The sequence below is a fragment of the Theropithecus gelada genome, chromosome 2 (genome assembly GCF_003255815.1).
Source record: "Theropithecus gelada isolate Dixy chromosome 2, Tgel_1.0, whole genome shotgun sequence".
NCBI lineage: Eukaryota > Metazoa > Chordata > Mammalia > Primates > Cercopithecidae > Theropithecus > Theropithecus gelada.
This window is the reverse complement of record NC_037669.1, coordinates 62322309-62343772: the sequence shown is the minus strand read 5'-3', so window position 1 is coordinate 62343772 and position 21464 is coordinate 62322309. Positions and strand designations below refer to the sequence as shown.

The 21464-nt window shown below is 38.1% G+C and overlaps 1 protein-coding gene across 1 annotated transcript in view; it reads left to right on the top strand.

Moving 5' to 3' along the window:
* CNTN4 (contactin 4) overlaps positions 1-21464 on the top strand; it is a 998936-nt gene that overhangs the window by 480862 nt on the left and 496610 nt on the right. Inside the window, exon 4 of the mRNA XM_025375521.1 lies at positions 5392-5534. Coding sequence (XP_025231306.1) covers positions 5480-5534 — 55 coding nt within the window. The 5' untranslated portion in view covers positions 5392-5479. The remainder of the gene's footprint in view (positions 1-5391; positions 5535-21464) is intronic.

The window sequence follows — 21464 nt, the reverse complement described above, 5'->3', positions numbered from 1 at the left end:
TAATTCACAGTTTCAAGAATCCTTAAAAACAATCTGGCACAGTCCCCTCTTCTATTCATTAAGAAACTTGTCCAGCAAGCAAATAACAGAACTGAGCCTGGAACCCAGTTATTCTGAATCTTATCCCAGTGATTTTTTGCAATATCACTGTGATTATTGAGATTACTTCCGTTTTTTGAAGAGGGTCTTCTCAGTAGTAACATAGAAAGGTCCAACATCAAAGTAGAATAAGGTTTTCTATAAGGGGAAAGTATATTTTGAGAAATCCGTAGTGGCCATATACTTTAAGAAATTTCAATGGAAGACTTTTCCAAATTAATCTGTGTAACTGTGGACTCTCAGGCTATGGAAGAGATCCTTAAGTAAGTGAAATAGTGATACATTAGCTACCTGGCTTTTATTTCAGAGGATTTCTGCCTAATGTAATCACTATATTTATGGTTAGAATAACCATAAGTGGAAAGTCTTTTCAAATGGGGAGCAACTGTGTACCTTAGCTGACCCTACTTCTGCAGAAGGTAGCTAACATCTCTTGTGGACCTACCATGTGATCTTACATTCACTTCTCCTTTAATCCTTATAACATAGCTGGGAGTCAGGCATCATCTTCTATAAAATTACATCCTTGGAAATTAGAATATGAAAGGCTATGAAACTTGTCCAAGGTTAAATATCTAGAAAACAATAGAGCCGGTATTTAAATCTATGTCTTCATACTTCAAATACTGAACTCATTTCTAAAGCTAATGAACTCTTCTTAAAGTATTGTGTCTTTTAAAGTGTGATGTAACATCCTGATGGTGACTCCCTTCTCTAACTTGGCTTTTCATGTTGTCCTTCTGCAGAGGTGAAGCCAGGTGCCAGTAAACCAAGGTGCAGAATCTGTAATATTCATAATGTAAAGGATAGCACAGGTTTCAGAGCTGAGACTTTGTCAGGTAGCTATGTTTCACTAGTGTTAACTCAGAAGTCTTTTGTGATAGCATAACTGTGAATAAGTATAGAATTTTTTTTCTTTTTTTTTTTTTTGAGACAGAGTCTCGCTCTGTTGCCCAGGCTGGAGCGCAGTGGCACAATCTTGGTTCACTGCAACCTCCTCCTCCTGGGTTCAAGCCATTCTTCTACCTCAGACTCCTGAGTAGCTGGGACTACAGACACATGCCATCACACCCAGCTAATTTTTTATATTTTTACCAGAGGTGGGGTTTCATCATGTCAGCCAGGATGATCTTGATCTCATGACCTCATGATCCACCCACCTCAGCCTCCCAAAGTGCTAGGATTACAAGCATGAGCCACCGTGCCCGGCCTCAAGTCCAGAATCTTTACTATACGTTCAAAGATGATTGGAGACCAGGCTCGTGATTTACCTTCCAGCCTCTTTCCCCCTCAGCCTGTAACTCCCAAACTCAGGCTGTGCTGTGCTGTCTTTAACAAGGATGGCTATCACATTTCAACTTTGTGCCAGTACCCAAGCTCAGTGCTTTTCATGCATTCTCACTAATCCTCACCATAGATTTGGCATATATATATGGCTCATCCTGCAGCTTTATATACATATATATATATATATATATATATGGCTGCTATTTTATAGATGGACCACACAGCTGGAGAATGTGAAGTCTAGGAATAGAGCACAAGTTAGATTCGGCAGACTACGCTTTTCATTATCTTGCACTGCTATAACTTGAAGGTTCTCACAGCTTCTTGCCAGTTTGTTGTCCCTGTCACTTGGCTCAGAATGGCCTTCCTCCCTCTTATTTATCCTTTAAGAATCATTTCAAACTGGTAGCCCCTTTGAGGAGCTTTCTTGAAACTCCTGCCCTACCCTACCTCCCAGCTCAGTTCAATGATAATCTTTTGCTTCCTTAGCATCTTGTTCTTAATAGACTTACTACACACGTTGCACCAAATTATAATTACTGGCTTATTAGCACCTCTCGCCAAGTAAACTGTGAGCTCTTTGAGGACAAGACCCATGCCTCCCTAACCTCTGCATACCCAACTAGCACTGTCTCTGACACATGGTAAACACAATTACTTTTTTGTGTGAGCTGAATTAGTACTGTTTGGATACCAGCAACATTTTAATTCAGCAGAGTGTCCAGAATAGACAAATACATGACCAGGCCCTGCATATAGATTCTTGGAAACCAGGACTCTTAAGGGAAAACTGATTCATGCTTTTGTTTTCAGCACTTTGTGCTGAGGTCTTCAGTATGACTGTTAGTATGAAAATTGTTTGAAGGGTTGAGGGAAGTTTTGTTCTGTGCAAGAATGTGGAAAAAAAAAATACCTTGTACAATTCTTAGTTATTCATCTCCTCCTGGCTCAGTGAGAGAAAGCAACCAAGTCCTGTTTTATTGTGTGGCTTCCTTCTTAGGATTTACGAGTCTCACTCTTGGGCAGGATCTCAAAATGAGTGCTGACTACACTACCTTTGCTACAGCCACCGTTGGATAAGCCAGAGAGAGCTCAAAGCTGCAGGGGAGATCTGTTGCCACCATAACTCTTGGCTCATCCTGCAGCTTTCTTTCTGGCTCTGACAGAAAAATTGAAATTATGAAACTTTGTATCCTGCACCACAGTCCCACATGAGATTCATGAATCTTCAGCTCCCTTCAGAAAACCTGATGCTTTGGTTACCACTACCCACTGACAAATTACTGTCCACGACCCCATTATTTCTGATTAGCGAAGGTGAACCTTACCTACCTGAATGTAAATAAATGCCAATAGGATTCTTGAAATTCTTCATCCTTAAAAACCTACAGCCTTTAATAGAACATGCACTGTAAATAGTATCATATCATGAACTAAATCTTTATCGTGTAATTGGATACATTTCCTAAGCTAATTTTAATTGCTTCAAGAAACCGCTTAACATTGTAGATCAATCCCGAGGTCCGAGATGACATTTCTCTCACAAAATTAATTATTAATACCCTGATCATTTGCTTAAGACATTAATAGTTTTCATTGATCAGCGCATCCTGTTTATCTAAAATGGCCTAATCACCATGCATGTCAGAAGAGTATCTGAACATATCCAATTAGAGATACTGCCGGCTTTCTGCCACATCAGCAGAGCAGAAGTTAAGAGTCCCTTTTGTCTTCACAATATATTAAGTCCAGCTTTATCAGAAACTAAGCTATTTAAGGGCACAAAAGAAAGGCAAGTTCTCTAATGATGGTTGTTCATTTTCTGTTAGCTCCCTGGTAAACATACAGGCTTTGCAGTGATCACATGGTTTAAATTAACTCTAAGAACCCATTATTAAGTAGCTTGTATTGGCCCATATTTTCATGTAAGCCTGTGTTTGTTCACAGTGTTTTTCTTATAAGTGGGAGTAAGATGAGAAACTCCAGGTTACTTTCAGCTTGAAAATACTGGGGATCCCACAGTGATGTATCAAAACATCACATTGTATACCATAACTATATACAATTATTATTTGTCAATTTAAAAATAATATAAATGTAATATATTTTTTAAATGAAAGCTAAAATAACAAATTGAGACCACAGTAATATCTGGCAATGTAGGGTGCTGTAGAGTTTTCAAAGAAGTTTCATTTACTTAACCAGGCGGTTTCCCTTTAAACAAGATTCAGAGAGAAGCCGGATGGGGTGGTCTACCCAGGACCACATAATGAGTTCCTGCCAGAGTTGTAAATAGAATGCAGGTCTCCTGGTTCCCTAGATTTCGGGTTTATTTAATTAACTGATGAGTTGGTAGCACCCTGCTCATCTTTCAGATCCCAAGGGGAGCTCACTTTATGAAGATTCCCAAACAAAAAGTTTCCTCCTTCCTTGATAACGGGATATCATATTGCAATTATATGAAATTGTGGGTAACAGCCCCTACTGGATAAAGAGACTGTAGAGAATAGAGATGGTGTCTTGTTACTCTTGATGTGCCCAGTGCTTCTCCTTGCATCTGGCAAGCAGGAGATGCTTCATATATACATTCACACATGGCAGACTGGCAGGATGGGTGGGAGAAGGGGTGAGTAGAAGAGAGGAACCACAGTTGAGAGTTCTGTTTTACTAACTTCATGTTGCAATCCTTCAGCACCAGAGGGAAATTTGACTTTACTTGAATCATGCAATGTTATTTATTTATTTTTTTTCTCTTGAGACAGAATCTCCCTCTGTTGCCCAGGCTGGAATGCAGTGGAGTGATTATGGCTCACTGCAGCCTTGAACTCCTGGGTTGAAGCAATCCTCCTGTCTTAGCTTCCTGAGTAGCAGGGACTATCGGCATGCATCACCATGCCAGACAGATTTTTAAAAATTTTCTGTAAAGGTGCGAGTCTCGCTATGTTGCCCAGGCTGTCTTGAACTCCTGGCCTCAAGTGATCCTGCCATCTTGGCCTTCCAAAATTCTGGAATTACAGGTGTGAACTACTGCACCTGGCCTTAAAAAGTATTTTAAACTAATTTTCAATACTTAAAACTTAAATACTTTTCAATACTTAAAACTTTTGAAAATCTCCTGATTTTCAAAATACAGTAATATTTTCAACTTTTCTTTGAAAAGTTGTAGATGCCCCTGCAACCCTGAATCTGTTACCCATCTGCTTGAGCTGAGGGGCACCTGTTCCCTTAAGCAAGGACATGCCTCCATTCCCCAGAATAACAGTGTCTGCCCACAGCTTCACTCAGTTACTTAAATTTGTAGCTTTTGGTAAAGGTAATGAGTAGCCTCTCTTTACTGCAGAATTCTCCTAATTCAGTATTCTTGGCTAACAGAAGTATTCGTGTTCCTAATCATGTTCTGGATATATCCAAATGAACCTAGTAGGCCGCTACTGATAGCTGGTTGGATTTCTCTCATTAGGCACTGGAGCTGCATATTTCTGTGGCATGTTAGAAGTGAAACATGGGGAAAAGGGGGAAAAAATGTTTGAATTAATGGGGTAGTCACAATTTTCCCACACGATATAACGCCATTGGAAAAACTGGGAATTTCTACCTGCGGTCCACCAGTGTTAAGCCTATCTTGTTCTGTGGCAGTTCTGTATTTGCATGTTTTTTTACTAATTGGAAAATAAATAAGAACAGGGTCTGGACACAGAGGGACCTTGCAAAGCATAGTGCATTCCCCTGCCTTCAGGTTGGTTCATGCCTAATCAGAAACTGTTCTTGTCTTCACTCAAAAGCCGCAGGGACTCCTCAGCTCCAATTCCTACCCAATTATTATTTGCAAGAAAAGAATAGGAGACTTATTTGCTTCGTATTCATAATTTAACATGTTCCTTTCTTCCCCTCCAATGGTACTTTCCCACAAGTGAGTTGTATTGATATTCGAGTAAAGATAAACTCGCAGAGACCACAAAGAGAAATATTCCCAAATCTCATTGTAATGTCTCTTCTTTCCCACAGATTAAAGGTTATACAAAACTTAAAAGAAGCAGCGATTCTATTCACTTGTTATTGGACTTGAAACTCCCTTTGACCTCGGAAACTGAAGATGAGGTTACCATGGGAACTGCTGATACTGCAATCATTCATGTTGTGCCTTGCAGGTAGAGTGTCATTTTAAAACTTTTTAATTTAGAAATGCCACTGTATTTCACACTAATTCAAAAGTGGGCCTTCACTTTAGATGGCAATGATGAAATCGCAAGAGTGTATGCTACTATGACTAGCATTTGCTGATACTGTTGAATATACCTTCTTGATGGTCTTTTAGTGACTGTTTTCATGGTGTTGTATCCAGAGATACACACTGATGTTTCACCTGTCTATCTGGTCGTTTTGGAGTCGTTTGAGCCATTATTTAGTTTGAAAGTCGTTATTTTTGCTCATCCCAGTGCCCAATTGCACAGAGATATTGGGCATTAAAACCGATAATATAGTCTGGAGTATTGCCTACTTTCATTTCAGTGGATGGACATGTATCTGGATAGCTCTTTCAGTGTCTTTGTTGATATCACTCCATCTTCTGATACTGACTCTCTTTTTCATTTCAATGTACTACAGTTTAGTAGGAACTAGAAAGCAAAACATAGGAGGATTTTACCATATACTCATAGCCACCTACTAGAAAAGGGATTTGAAGAGTTCAAATATGGCTGGGCACGGTGGCTCACGCCATTAATCCCAGCACGTTGGGAGGCTGGGGTGGGTGGATCACCCAAGGTCAGGAGTTCAAGACCAGCCTGAGCAACAGTTCGAGACCAGCCTGAGTAGCATGGTGAAACCTCATCTCTACTAAAAATACAAAATTAGCTGGTGCAGTGGCACATGCCTGTAATCCCAGCTACTTGGGGAGCTGAGGCAAGAGAATTGTTTTGAACCCACAAGGCAGAGGTTACAGTGAGCCGAGATCACGCCATAGGCACACTCCAGCCTGGGCAACAGAGTAAGGCTCAGTCTCAAAGAACAAAACAAAAAAAGACAATAAAAGAAAGAAAGAAAACTTCACACATACTATGTATTGCTTTCTCCATTTTCTGGAAGATGTGAGTGTAACAGTTGACATACATAATTCAAGTGCTGATGCATCAGAAGTCCAGCATGCGCCGGGAATTGGTTTCCAGCTTGGGCTGCTGTGTATCATTCCAGGCCCCTTTGAAATGAGTCTGCTTGACTTGTTTTGTTATTCAGAGTGTCAAGTCCAAAAGGGACACCTGAATATATTTGCATTTTTACAACATGAAGCAAAAATGACTTTTGGATCACCATTACTTTGATTTCTGCATTCACTCAAATAACATTACTGAGTACCTTGTAACAAGCCAGCCCTGTACTGGGATCTGGGAATATAATCCTGATCAAAACAGACATGCTACTGCTTTCTTAGAGCTGTATTAACTGAGTCCTGTAACTTCTGACAACTTGTTATAGTAGATTATTTGCAATTGTTATAAAATCAAAAATAATAATGGTAGTACTAACATGTATGGATCACTTATTCTATGCCAGGCACTACGCTAAGCACTTGGTGTCCTTTATCTCATTTCTTTCTCCTACGACCCTTAAGAAGTAAGCATTTATCATTTATTTTACTGTATTAACTATGAATATTAATATTATTACTGAACCATCAAGAAGTTAAGAAACTCACCCAAATTCACAAAGCCAGTAAGTGGTGGAGCTGAGATTTAAACTCAAGCAGACTATAGTCTTGCCTGTTCATAGTGTACGGTCTTTTAGTTGTCTTGCGGATTTGGCAAGTTTATGGTTGCAGATTCAGTTTTGAGATTTTTGTTTTCATTCTTCCTATGTTTTTCTAAATGTAAACCGTCATTTACGTATACATCTTTGAATAGTCTACCTTTGTGTTTCAAACTTCTTGCCTTAGTTGAGTTCACATCTTCCCCACTGCATGATTGTGAACATCTTGGCATCCCTCTTAGTGATATTATTTATCTCCCTCATCTGGTCAGAACCTTCATTTTCCTCCCAGCAGTATGCCCAGGCTCTAATACCTCAGTTGTTTTTCTCTGGGACCTTGACCCTCCTAAGGGATTTGACTAACACTTTCGAGTTTTAACTTCTCATAATGACTCTGGTATAAATGTACTCTTTAAGCCATAAAGCAGTGAATTGATTTATTGTATTTGGCTACAGCAAAATGTTTATTTAACCCAATGTGCTAAGTAAATATTAAGATATGAAAGGGTTGAAAATCAAGGAAGCCACTATTCTCTTCAGTATTGTTTTGAAAAACTTGGGGGAATTCTCACCTAAGGTGTGTGTGTGACTGTATCTTTTTTATTCACTTAGCTTTTTATAGAGAATCAGTGTATTGATTGTTTTTGTGAGACTTTTTTGTGACCTGTTTTACATTGCATTAATATTCCCTTACCATATGCCTTCTTCAGTGTAGGTAAAGTCAAGCTTTAATTAATGTTTTTGTTTTCTTGCTATTTGTCTTGATTTCATTAATTTACATAGCACTCCACTCTCTGAATTTTGATTGTTTAAACTGCTTTAGGCAAGGCATGGTGGCTCATGCCTGTAACCCAGCACTTTGGGAGGCCGAGGCGGGCAGATCACCTGAGGTCAGAAGTTAGAGACCAGTCTGACCAACACGAAGAAACCCCATCTCTACTAAAAATATAAAATTAGCTGGGTGTGGTGGTGCATGCCTGTAATCCCAGCTATTAAAATGCTAAGGCAGGAGAATCACTTGAACCCAGGAGGCAGATGTTGCAGTGAGCTGAGATCATGCCACTGCGCTCCAGCCTGGGCAACAAGAGTGAAACTCCATCTCACCAAAAACAAAAAACAAAAACAAAAACAAAACAAAAAACTGCTCATTCTTTTCCTTTTGTGTATCAGCCATAACTTTTCTGTACATCTTTAGTCTGAGGTTTCTTGGTGAGTTTTTGGCAAGGAATATATTTACACCTGTTATATTTACCATAGTTAATGTATCTCACATGTGCTTTTTTTGATCTTTTTTCCCCCAAGTAAGACAGGATCCAAATATATAAGCAGGCTAATCTTGCAAGGGATGCATCTGATAAGATTTGTTAATTATTTGGGGGCATTTATTAGTACTTTATGGTACAATGCGAATGTTCTTTTTTACCAAATGACTCAGTGTCTGGCAATAATTTTCAAATAAAACAAAACTATTGATGCCAGTATTCTAAAAATTCAGTCACTATGAAAATTGGTTGCATTATTATTCTTAAACAATTTAAACTCAAGATCATAAAACCCTACTACCCCAAAAAGCAAGGAAGCTAACAAATGAGTAAAATGTTCTTACAGAAGTAAAAGTGTGCAGTGCAACAGGCAATGCTAGTGACTGTGGAAAACTAGAAAAAAACATGCCCACTAAAATATTTATTTGTGCCCGGCTGTAATACTTTGTGACAGGTGTCCCAGTTTTTTTTTTTTTTTTTTTCTTAAGCTATAATCTCCTAATTCTCTAGGATTTCCATAATGTTAATGAATAAAATTTAAAGTAGTTTTAAAAGTAAAAATAAAGGGCCTGTATAAAGCAAACCAAAATAGTCTGCAGGCTAGATGCAGTTCCTAGTCCACCACTTTGTGAGACTTTATTTCAAATGTTTGCTTTACAATAAGCTATTGTATGTTTTAAAATAGGTAGAAGAGAATAATTCTAATATTTCTATCATAAAGAAAAATATTTGAGGTTTTTTCAAATATTTCAAAAAAAATATTGAGGATATCCTAATTATACTGATTTGATCTTTTCAAATTATATGAATATGTTAAATTATCATATGTATCTCAAAAATATGTACATCTATTATAAAAAATAAAAAATAATTTAAAAAAATAAGGCCAGGCATAGTGGCTCACGCTGTAATCCCAGCACTTTGGGAGGCCAAAGTGGGAAGACTACTTGAGGCCAGCAGTTCAAGACTAGTGTGGCCAACATGGAGAAAACCAGTCTCTACTAAAATACAAAAATTAGCTGGGCATGGTGGTGCATATCTGTAATCCCAGCCACTCGGGAGGCTGAGGCATCAGAATCACTTGAACCTGGGAGGCAAAGGTTGCAGTGAGACGAGATCATGCCAGTGCACTCCAGCCTGGCTGACAGAGCCAGACTCTGTAAAAAAAAAAAAAAAAAAAAAAAAAAAAGAAAGAAAGAAAGAAATGATACCACATACTCTTAGACCTTAGGATTTTATACTAATTTTCTTTTGTCAAGAATGCTCTTGCCTTAAATGTCCCCAGGACCCACCTTATAACTTTCTTTAAATCTGTGCTCAAGTGTCACCTAATTGGTGAGACTTTTCCTGAACACAGTAAATACATTAAAATAGCAATATTTATTTTGACCAACATCTTCTATGCTTTTTATTCCTTGTTTTTTCTTCGGAGTTCTCATCAATATCTGAATAATGCTATATTTTGCTTTCTTCTTTTCTTTTCTTTTTTTTTTTTTTTTTTTTTTTTTTTTTTTTTTTTTTGTGAGACGGAGTCTCGCTCTGTCACCCAGGCTGGAGTGCAGAGGCACGATCTCGGCTTCCTGCAAGCTCCACCTCCCGGGTCCCCGCCATTCTCCTGCCTCAGCCTCCCGAGTAGCTGGGACTACAGGTGTGTGACCATGCCCGGCTAATTTTTTTTGTATTTTTAGTAAAGACGGAGTTTTACCATGTTAGTCAGGATTGTCTCGATCTCCTGACCTTGTGATCCACCCACCTTGGACTCCCAGAGTGCTGGGATTACAGGCGTGAGCCACCACGCCTGGCCACTTTCTTCTTGTTATACAAAATATCTTTCCCTACTAGACTGTAAGGTTTATTTGGGTAGATATTTCTGTCATTTTAGTTCACTGCTGTATTCCCAGCATCTGGAAGATGCCTGGCACATAGTACAATTCAATAAATATTTTTCAAATGAATGAATGCTACAACCTGGTCGGTCATGAGAGAAAGAAACTAGATCTCCAATTTCAAGCTGTGCTATAGACCCCAGGGTGCTTTGTAGTCACCTTGATGGTAACTCTGAACTAGCCATCCTATGATGCTAATCCATACAAGTTTTTAAAAATTGGATGTAAATATCTAAAGTATTAAAATTGGTCTATGTGCCTTGAAGTCTATATCTTGGTGCAACACTGCCTCTCCCATTTCTTTTTTTATTTTATTTTTATTTTATTACTGTTTTTTTGTTTGTTTGTTTGTTTGGGTTTTTTTTTGTTTTTTGTTTTTTGGTTTTGAGATGGAGTCTTGCTCTGTCCCTCAGGCTGGAGGGCAGTGGCACAATGTTGGCTCACCTCCCGGGTTCAAGTGATTCTACTGCCTCAACCTACTGAGGAGCTGGGATTACAGGTGCCCACCACCACACCTAGCTAATTTTTGTATTTCTAATAGAGACAGGGTTTCACCATGTGGGCCAGGCTGGTCTCGAACTCTTGACCTCGAATGATCCACCTGCCTTGCCATCCTAAAGTGCTGGGATTATAGGCATGAGCCACCACACCAGCTCACGCCTCACCTGTTTTCTGACTTTAACTATAGCTGGGGTAGAACTGTTCCCCTTTTGTATTTTTCTGCCTCAAGTCTTTATCTGAGTCACAAACAAGGAGAACTATGGGAAGTTAACCTCATCCTTAGGGGCAGCCCTCAGCTAAGGGGGCATGAGAATCATTAGATAAATGCCTCTGTCTCCTGTCCTTTGGGAAGTCAATTCTTAGGCACATTTAACATAATTTCTTAGGAGTTCACGACTGGATTGAGTCTCAGTTCCCCACAATACCTCCTTCTATTTTTTTCTTCTTTGCTTCTGCTTCTTGGTATCACCTCCTAAATAAACTAAACTGCTCGGAAGTCCTGCTCTTAGCCTGTACTTGTGGGGGAGTCCAAACCAGCTAATAGCAGAGAGGCAGCTTAGTTTTGATCATGTCAGTAATTAGAAAGAAACAGGTGGGAAATAACAGCTTTAACAGAGACGATTGGAGAATTGACTGTGTATGTATTAATAGATATATATATGTATGTGTATGCATGTGTTTGCATAATACATGCTCACAAACCACTGTGTAGTTATATTTATAAATATTATCTGGGTCCTGCAATTAGGGAGTTTTACTCTTTTTAGCATTTGCTTGTTTTATTATTAACCAGATGTTGAGCAAGTCATTTTACCTAAGATTCAGCTTTTACTTCTGTACAATGATGGAGCTGAACAGATGGTTTTAGAGTCCTGTTCACTTCCAATAATTTACAATTCTATGTGTACACATGGTTTGAGAGGAAGATATGTATGCCAGTAGGGTTAGAGCTCAGCCTGGAATTCTATTCAACTAATATGAAATTTCACATAGGTCATATGCTTTACCATGTGCTATTGATTCTGTTCACATTGGCAGCATTTGAAAGAAAGAAGAAAATGGCTGCTCCATATGTTTATGTGCAGCAAGAGGCGTGAAGACATTTAAAAACTCCGTGAATGTGCGCAAAAAATTTATGCTTGATACATTCTCAGTTGATCTTGGTTTCAAGGAGGCTAAATTTAGTCCCATCTCTGTGGTGCAGTTTACCAACTTCAGCAATTATCTCTTTTTGAGAAAGTGCATCCTCTCCAAATGCAAGCATTTGTTGATTTGCTCACAAAATCTGTGTCGTTATTATATCTGCATCTGGGGGTAAGTAGTGGAGAAAAGTCCTGTATAACTCACAGGAGACATATTCTGAGATGGGTGAGTGTTCACAAAAAGTAGAGCAAGGAAGACCCCTGGATTGAATAGTCAATCACAGGATGTAGCTTGAATGTATGATAGAAAAAAATATATATACAAACTTGCAATCAGAACACATAGAAAGAATGCTCATTGGTCTTCAGAAGGCTTTTGAGGCTCAGGAAGTCTCATCACTAAGACTGAAGTAGGCTGTCTAAAGTTTGGGCTTATTCTAGGTCTGAGAGCACAAATACACAAAAGAGGAATTCCCAGTATTTATTAATGTTGATGGTAGGACCCAATGAGCACCATTTTTCTACCTATTCAGAATATTTCATTAAAGCTCATAACCAACTCTCAAGTATCCTCCCTTTTATCCCCACCAGGATGGGGAGCACACAGAAGTTCATTTCAAGGCTTGACCTCACTGCACAGCAAGGTATAATATTTCAGTTCCCAAGATTCTCACATTCCCCCCAGAATAAACAGAGAGACAAGCAACAGTCAAATAATTCACAGTTCTACCCATGTATTAAACCTAGTACTACCCTGTTCTCATAAAAGTAACAAATATTCAATTAAGACCAAAAGAGAGCTGAGTGTTAGTTTTCATTTAGTTACTGCAAAGCATAGTCCTGTATTTTGCTGTTTCCCTTTCTAAGCAAATGACTTGCCAGTGTATTTACAGTCATGCTGACTGAAGCCAAAGCATGGATTTCCTGTTCACTCTGTGCTTTCTCATAACCATGGCCATAAAACGAAGCCCATATGGTAGAAAGATTTAGTCAAGAAGACAGCTAATAACTAGATTAAAAAGCAGTGACTCCACTGATGAAAATTAAGGAAAAAAATAGGGGAAGTATACCCAAAAAGTAATAAATAGCAAATGCAAAACTTATTTTCAACATAAATTTAAGTATTGAAGTCCATTTCACAGTGGGAAAGTGTTAATCAGTAATGAAGATGTTGAGGTAACTAGAGGAACTGGCAGCGATTTTATATCCCCATAAGCATGGACATACAGTAGCAAGCACACACCTGAAAGTTATTAGAAATATTCAATTTAAGACCTCTCCTGAAGAAAAATTGTTAATGGGTCCATTAAAAATGCTCGGCCATGCTGAATGTCTTAACTAGAAATAAAACTCCCTTACTGATAGAGTGTAGGACATATTGTATCTAGAAAAAAAATGGAAGAACTCTTTTGAATGAAGCAATTTAGGAAGAGAGGAAAAAAACAGACAAGTGAAAATCCAATTATGTGTATCTAATGTCAACCTGTGTGATCATTCTCTGTTTAAATGTGGGATCAGTGATGCTGTCTTAAAGGTTGAGGATGACGGGAGCAGGAATAGTCTGTGGCAGTTGGTACCACGCCAAAAACACCAGCTGGAGACACTGCAGAACTGGCAGTTGAGAATATGGACTCCGAAATTACATAGATAGGTCTGCCACTTACGAGTTGTGTGATGAAGGTATGTCATCTCCCTAGGTCATGGGTTTCTTTTTTTTCAATCTGTAAAACAGGCAAAATAACTGTATTTACTTCTTTAGGCTATCTGTGAGGATTGAGAACATGCATATATTCTTTGCACTTGGTGCAGCATCTGATATTTAGCAAACCCACTGATTAATGAGCTATTATTCACTGAGTAATTTAAAATATGTTGGAGGTTCCATATGTGGGAACTATGTTTAACTTAGAACTAAGCTATTTAATATATATGTTAAATGTTAAATATATGTTAATGTATATGTTAAATGTTAAATAGCTTAGTTCAAAGGTAGACATAGTTCCTGTTATGGCAATGATAACGATTATGGTGACAATGATATTGCCATATTAGATTCTTAGAATACTAGTTTCTGGCCATTCTTCAGTGGTTGAAGGTTGTAGAACAGGGTTTACAACACATCTGAACCTTACCTATACAATGGTGTTACAATAATAAATACCTATGAAAAACAAATACCTAAATTGGTTAAGCTTGTATGTGTATATATGTGCATGTGTGTATATATACACACATGTGTATGTACATGCAATTGTGGGTAGAGCACTCAGGAAGGTCTGTCTTAGTACAGGACAAGTATCAGTTGTTCTTAATATCAGTTAATATCAGGACTAAGTATCAGTTGCTGTTAATATCATCATTAGCAGCAGCAGCAACAGCAGCAAACCAGTGGTGTTGGTGACAACCAGAACATTTAGGGTCTGCCTCCTGGCAGCAAGGCAGCTAGGACAGGTGCCAATTAGAGACATCCATCTGGGGGCCTGGCAGTGGGAGAGAGCTGAGGAGGTGTCTATAATGGTACTTCCAGAAATTTATCAAGTTGTAAGAGGGTAGGGTTCCAAAAAGAGTAGGATCCAGTGGTTCAAAATGATGATTTTTTAAATGCGTTTTACAACAACAACAACTAGCATAAAGAAAATAGCACATAAAAACCCTTAATGTTACTGTACTGGAATATGCTGCAGCACAGACTCCATTTTGTACCATAATCATCCATTCCTCTCCACATGCAAACTCCCCTTGCTGATTTTAATCAGATACTTCACCTGAATGAAGAAACTTTGTTGGGTGATGTAGCACCACTTAATAATGACCTTAATTCATTTAGCCCTTGTGAGTCTATAAATTATTTGTTGAACAGTCTATTTAAGAAGCCTGTAAGGAATTAGAGACAACTGCAATAATAATAGTATGAGTAAAAAGTTATTGGGCATTTGTATGCCAGATACAGCACCTCAGTTTTGTATGCACTATCACCCTTAAACTCAGAACAACCCTCTGGGAGAGGTATTATCCTAAGTTCATAGATAAGGGGTTACATGACCTGCAGACAAAACCAGAGCTTGTAGAAGTCCAAGGCAGCATTTAAATTTAGGTCTGCCCAGGTCCAAAGCCTGGGCTTTTAACTGTCATGCTATGATAATGTCTATTGAAATTGAGTACCTGTCTTCATAAAGCTTACCATCTTGTAAAATACTCTGAACCAATGGTTACCGAAATTTAGTTTATGAACCAGCAGCATCATTGTCACCTGGGAACTTATTAGAAATAAGGATTCTTGGGCTCAGGCCCAGACTTACAGAATTAGAATCTCTGCAAGTGGGGTTATCCGTGTTTTAACAAGCCCTCCAGGAGTTGTGTTTCTCAATCTTACCAGCCTGGGTGTCTACTCCAAGAAGACAAGGAAAGAGGAGAATTATTTCTCAGCTAAAGCTATACATTAAGGACTCTGAGGTCAGACCAGAATCCATTTAGAATCCACTGGGCTGACTTCAGAGGCCTTAATGTATAAGGGGATTCTGATGCTCTAGAAAGGTTGAGAACCACATGAAACACTCTTGAAAGACAAGTAAGGCAGAAACTATCAGTATCCCAATTTTACGTATGAGAATCTGAGAGCAGACTAACATGCTCAAGTTTATATGGCTGACATAAACAGCAAAACTGGACTCTAGATGTATTAGTAATGGTTGACTCAAAGAATAAGGTAAATACTGTTTTAACATACCCCCTTTAAGATGCCTTCATAGAAGAGAGAATATCAGAGTCTTGTATTTAGAAAAAACAGTGAAGACCAGAGGTTTTTTCTCTTGTAAAGTTTGTTCTAGAGAATCTGCAAATTGTATTGACCAAAACAGAAGTAATTTGTACACAAATGTTCATAACAGTATTATTCATAATAGCCAAAAAGTGGGAACAATCCAAATGTCCACCAATTGATAAATAAGTAAAAATTGTGTTAGTCCCATACAGTGGAACATTATTCAGCCATAAAGAGAAAGAAGTACTGATACTACAACATGGACAAACTTGGGAGATACCACGCTGAGTGAATGAAGTCAGAGACAAAGGCCACATATTGTATGATTCCATTTATGGACTATCCAGAATAAACAAAGCCATAGGGACAGAAAGTAGAATAGTATTTTCCCAGAGCAAGGAGTGAGGGAGGATAAGGAATGACTGCTGTTGGATATGTGATTTCTTTTTAGGCTGATGAAAATATTCTGGCATTAGAAATTGGTGATGCTTCCTCAACCTTGTGAGTATGCTAAAAATCACTTAACTGTACATTTTAAAAGGCTGAATTGTATGATGTGTGAATTATATCTCCATAAAAATAATTAAATATTCTGAGGAGAAAAAAAAGTACTACTGTCTCCTGAGAGACACTGTCTGCTGTCAGGAAGTTAGAGTTGCTCAGAGCCAAATTCCCTGATACATGATAAACAGAATTACATAATTATAGTCCTATCCCAGTTCTCTTATTTTACAGGCAAGTGCACTGATTCGTCCAAAGTCCCACAGATAATTAGTGGCATAATCAGATTCCAAGTTTCCCAAACTGTAATCCCAATCTGTCTTCCACTCCTCTATTACGGAGCTTCCCAGTTGTGTGTTTTATAGTCATGAAAGGAGTCTGGGGTGCGGGGGAAGGGGCAGTCACTGGTCTCTTACCACCACCCTGCCCCGCAACAATGTGCAACTTCTTTAATCAGAGAAAAGGAATAAAGCACAAACCTTCCTCAGAGAGTGAACTCTCTCATGTTAATTCACCTGAGGTGTGATACTGGATTCCACTCCGAGAGCAGGGAGACTTGAGACTTCTGGAGGGAGAAGGAGGGCAGCCTCTGTGCTGTGAGAGTGATCTTGAAGATGCAGGATAGGCAGTCACTTCACCTATTTTCAATTTTATCCTAGATTGGCATCCCTAGGAAGCAGGATATCTTTTCATTTCCTGCCAAACCTCTTGGTGGCCAAAATTTAAAATCCATATTGAGTCTGTAATTAAACTTCCCCCTACCTGAGGGTTATGTCCCAGACCGATGCTTTAAAAAGAGTTCTGATAAAAAAAAAAAAAAAAAAAAAAAAAGGGGGCAGTTTAATGGAGAAAGACTATCTGAAGAAAGAATGTCAAATAGATTTAAAACGCATGAATGCAGCAATATATATGTTGCTTGGGCCACTTAAGTAAAAAGAGACAAAAATCAATCTACACTCCCCAGTTTCAACTATATTGTTTCCACATATATGACATCTATACCAGAAAAAAATTAACACAACTAGAAATGCATTCCTCTTGGAGTGGAAACAAATGTCAAAACAAACAACTCGGGATAAACTTGAGCTAGAGAAGAAAGCTTTCCTCTACTGTTTTCTAAGGAGCTTTGAAGATCTGGCCATGGTTGACATAACAACTCATTGCAGCAAATATGTTACTTCAACAGGGAGCATTTCACAGATTGTCAAAGTTGTGTTCTCATCCCATCCAACCTATCTTGGGGGAGGATGAGAACACTGAAGAGCAAAAGGATTTATTCATTTGCCCAAGTTCACGTGGCTAACTGCTTTCAGATACTGGGAATGTTTGATTTACTTGAATCAAAATAGTAAGAATGTCTTCCTGAATTGTATTTGATAATGGTTTTCTAGTTACATTATAACATGTCTAAGCTCTATATAACTGAACATGAATTTTATTAAGAGTGTTTTAGTATTTGATTGGCTTTGTCAAAAGATTTCAGAGAGTGGTTTTGGAAAACTTGGTGAATGCCCATGCAGTTTTTTGATACACTGGCAAATAATATTTGTAGAAGATATGACTTTTTAAACTCTAGAACTTCTAATTCCTTAGAAAATATTTACACACTCTTTATTAATTCATTTATGAATAAAATAACTGTTCACTCATGTAATAACAATTTGTTAAATACCTACGATATTATTGGGTACTGATAGATGTTGGGTGTACCAAGTTATCTGTGATTTAGTCCATGAATTTAAGGAGTTTATAGTCTTGTGGGCTGACACAATTTGTTTCAAACTCTGTTCTGCCAGATTTAAGTGAGAAATCCAGGCAAAATACAATGTGTCTGTCAATGAACCATATTGTTACAATATCAGAAGCTACTGCCTTGGTACAGCCCACAGTGAATAAGATCATGGTCCTGGGGCTGGGAAAAATCTGGGTTCAAAACCTGCCTCTAAGTATAGTTGCTAAGTGTATGAGCTTGAAGAAGTTGCTTAATTCTCTGAGAAAACATTTAAAATAGCCCAGTAACTGCCCTATAGTCAGCGCTTAATAATAATGTCTATTGTAGTCATTTATTAATAACAAAAGGGCATGGCCTCCTCTCTTTATCACCAAGCTCCAGTGCAAGTAAAACACTTCTATCTACTTTACCTTCAGTGTGTCCTAAACTACATAGTAGGAATAAAGAAAAAAGGAAAATTGTGGGAGTAGGAGGGAAAGAGAAAATGCCATAAGCCACATGCCTTCTGGCCTTTCTGTCATTTTCCAGGTAACTGTTCTTCCAAGTAGGAGGATCAAAAGTGATGGTGGTTAGTTTTATTGTAAAGTTGACTAAGAATGGAATAGGTCTGCCGGGCGCAGTGGCTCATGCCTGTAATTCCAGCACTTTGTGAGGCTGAGGCCGGAGGATCACTTGAGGTCAGGAGATGGAGACCAGCCTGACCAACATAGTGAAACCCCATCTCTACTAAAAATACAAAAATTAGCCAGGCGTGGTGGCAGGTGCTTGTAGTCCCAGCTACTTAGGAGGCTGAGAATCACTTGAATCCAGGAGGTGGAGGTTGCAGTGAGCCGAGATCGTGCCACTGCACTCCAGCCTGGATGACAAAAGCAAAACTCCAACTCAAAAAAAAAAAGAAAAAGAAAAAGGGAACAGGTCACAGTTTCTCTCACTGTCAAATAATCGTTTGCATTTAAAAGGAGGGAGGAAGAAAACAAGATTGATGCCTATTTTGTTTAATTATATTATTCTCAGGGTAAAACTGTATCTTGTTCTCTACAGTGGTAGGTAGGTAGGTAGATAGGAAGTAGGAAGGTAGGTAGGTAGGTAGATAGGTAAGTAGGTAGGGAGAGAGATAGATAGAAAGAAAGAAAAAAATGTATATAAGCACTTTTTTTCTGTATTTTTACCAAGTCTGTTGGGCAATCTGTTGATATTTGAACTAGATAATTTTAGAAATAGAGAAAATACTGCATCACCCACCTAATATTTTTTCATTAACTACAAATAATTATTATTTTACCTGATGTTGTAACATCAAAACATGACTTAAAAGTCCTAGGCAAATTTTTCACTGCTGATAATGGTGATGATAGTAGTAAAAACAACAATAATTACCATCCTCCTTCCTCTCTGTTAAATGCTTTAAATACATTATATAATTTATACTGGGCTCAGAGCAGCCCTAATATGGCTAATATTGGTACCTCTGTACCTCTATATTATAGATAGGGCAACTAAATTGGGTTAAGTAAGTGGCTGAAGGTCACACAAGCATGGCCTCCCCAGAACCAAATACTTCCCACCTAGTTTGTCCTAGTGAACCTTAACTTCAGACCTTACCATGTTTCTTCCAGTGCAACACTCTCCTTTGTTGTTGTTGTTGTTTTGTTTGTTTGTTTTTGAGACAGAGTCTTGCTCTTGTTGCCCTGGCTGGAGTGCAGTGGCACAATATCAGCTCACTGCAACCTCCGCCTCCCAGGTTCAAGCGATTCTCCTGCCTCAGCCTCCGGAGGAGCTGGGATTACAGGCACCCACCACCACACCCAGCTAATTTTTGTATTTTTAGTAGAGATGGGATTTCGCCATTTTGGCCAGTCTGGTCTTGAACTCCTGACCTTGTGATCCACCTGCCTCAGCCTCCCAAAGTGCTGCGATTACAGGTGTGAGCCACACCCCCCGCACCAACACTCTTCCTTTTATAGTCCCTGTGCAGAAACTCAAACCATTTGTCCCCTTTCCCAGTGCTTCTTCAGTCTAGTCCTTCAATAGCTTCCTCCTCAGTTACTGATTTGCTACATTACTATGGAGACAACCAGATTAAACTGCATAGATATCACTTCCCGTTGCTTTATTTCTGTAACAGCAACCACAGTATGGTGATTTCTGCTTTTCCCTCCAAGAAGACAACTGTCCTCCAACACCCAACGTTTTATCTCTGAGTTGTTACCTTATTTACTCTGCAACCCCTATAGTAGCAGTCATTATGTCTCCTCCTAACCTACTCTGGTATGTTCTTTCTCCCTTCCTCCTTCCCTCCTTTGATTTCTCAGTCTATTTATATCTTAGCTTAGAATATAAACTTACAGCTAATGAAACTGTCTTTAAACATGCCTTCAAACCCCAGTTGTTCATTTCCCTCTGAGTTAAAATGAGTAAAGTTTTGATTATGTTTGTTTAAAATTCACTAGGCTAATAAATCCATATATTGAATGTATTCCATATACATTATCTTCCATACTTCTTTAAAGGCAAATGAGAAATTCTCTAACAAAGTCTTTCCTATAGAAAAAATATGATACACCACTCTCAGGGGAATTATGATAATTCAAAGAACAAACCAAGCCCAATTAAATTCACGTCTTTTCTGAGCAAAAGAGTAAATAATAAAAATGCAGCAGTATTATTTGTTAGGGTCAACAGTTTTTGCTAGAACCTGATGTGATATTCTCTATAGAATTTTGTTGGGAAGTTACGAAGTACTGATAAGACAGGCAAATATTATTTGCACACAAATGATCCTTGCAAAATAAAAATTTTCAAGTGGAAATAAATTCTTCCTTATCCTCTTGTCTTCTACAGCAGGGTTCTTGGACACCCTCTTTGGGAATGCTCTTCTCTCCAGTGTTGTGATATTTACACAAAAACTTTGGTTTTAATGCAATATTTATCTAACTAGATATAACCAGACTTGAAGGTGATTCTCTAGATTTCTTGTACCTCCCTTATGATTTCAGCTATGTGCTCGATTCAGTTGAATTCAAGAAGATTAACAATTGCATTTCATAATTGTTTATGGATTTCATATTATTTAAACTTGCTCTCCAGTTCAGTAAATAAATTTAAGAGGAAATCAACATTATGAATGTTTTGCTCAGTTATTAGAAATTACTTTTGAGTTTTAGTCTTTTTCTGTCTTTCTTTTTTTTTCCTTGGTGTAATTGTAATAGAAACCCAAGGAGTCTAGAACTGTAGTTGCTACCTTCTGGTTTTGTGACTTTGATCAAATCACTCTGCCTCTCAGGATTTCAGACTCTGCACAAGTATATAATGAGATGGAGCACAACTGAGCTTTCTAGGTCAGCGTTTCCCAAAATTTTATCATCTATTTTTGTCCAATCTCTACACTCCCTGTATTATTTTTCACTTTAATTTTTTATTAACTATGTTTTTTTTTTTTTTTTTTTTTTTTTTTTTTTAGGAAATTTTTTTAAACAGTTTTTTTTTTTTTTAGTAAAATGTTTCCAAAAAAATAAAAAACAACAAAAAAAAATTAATTAAACACTGATAACC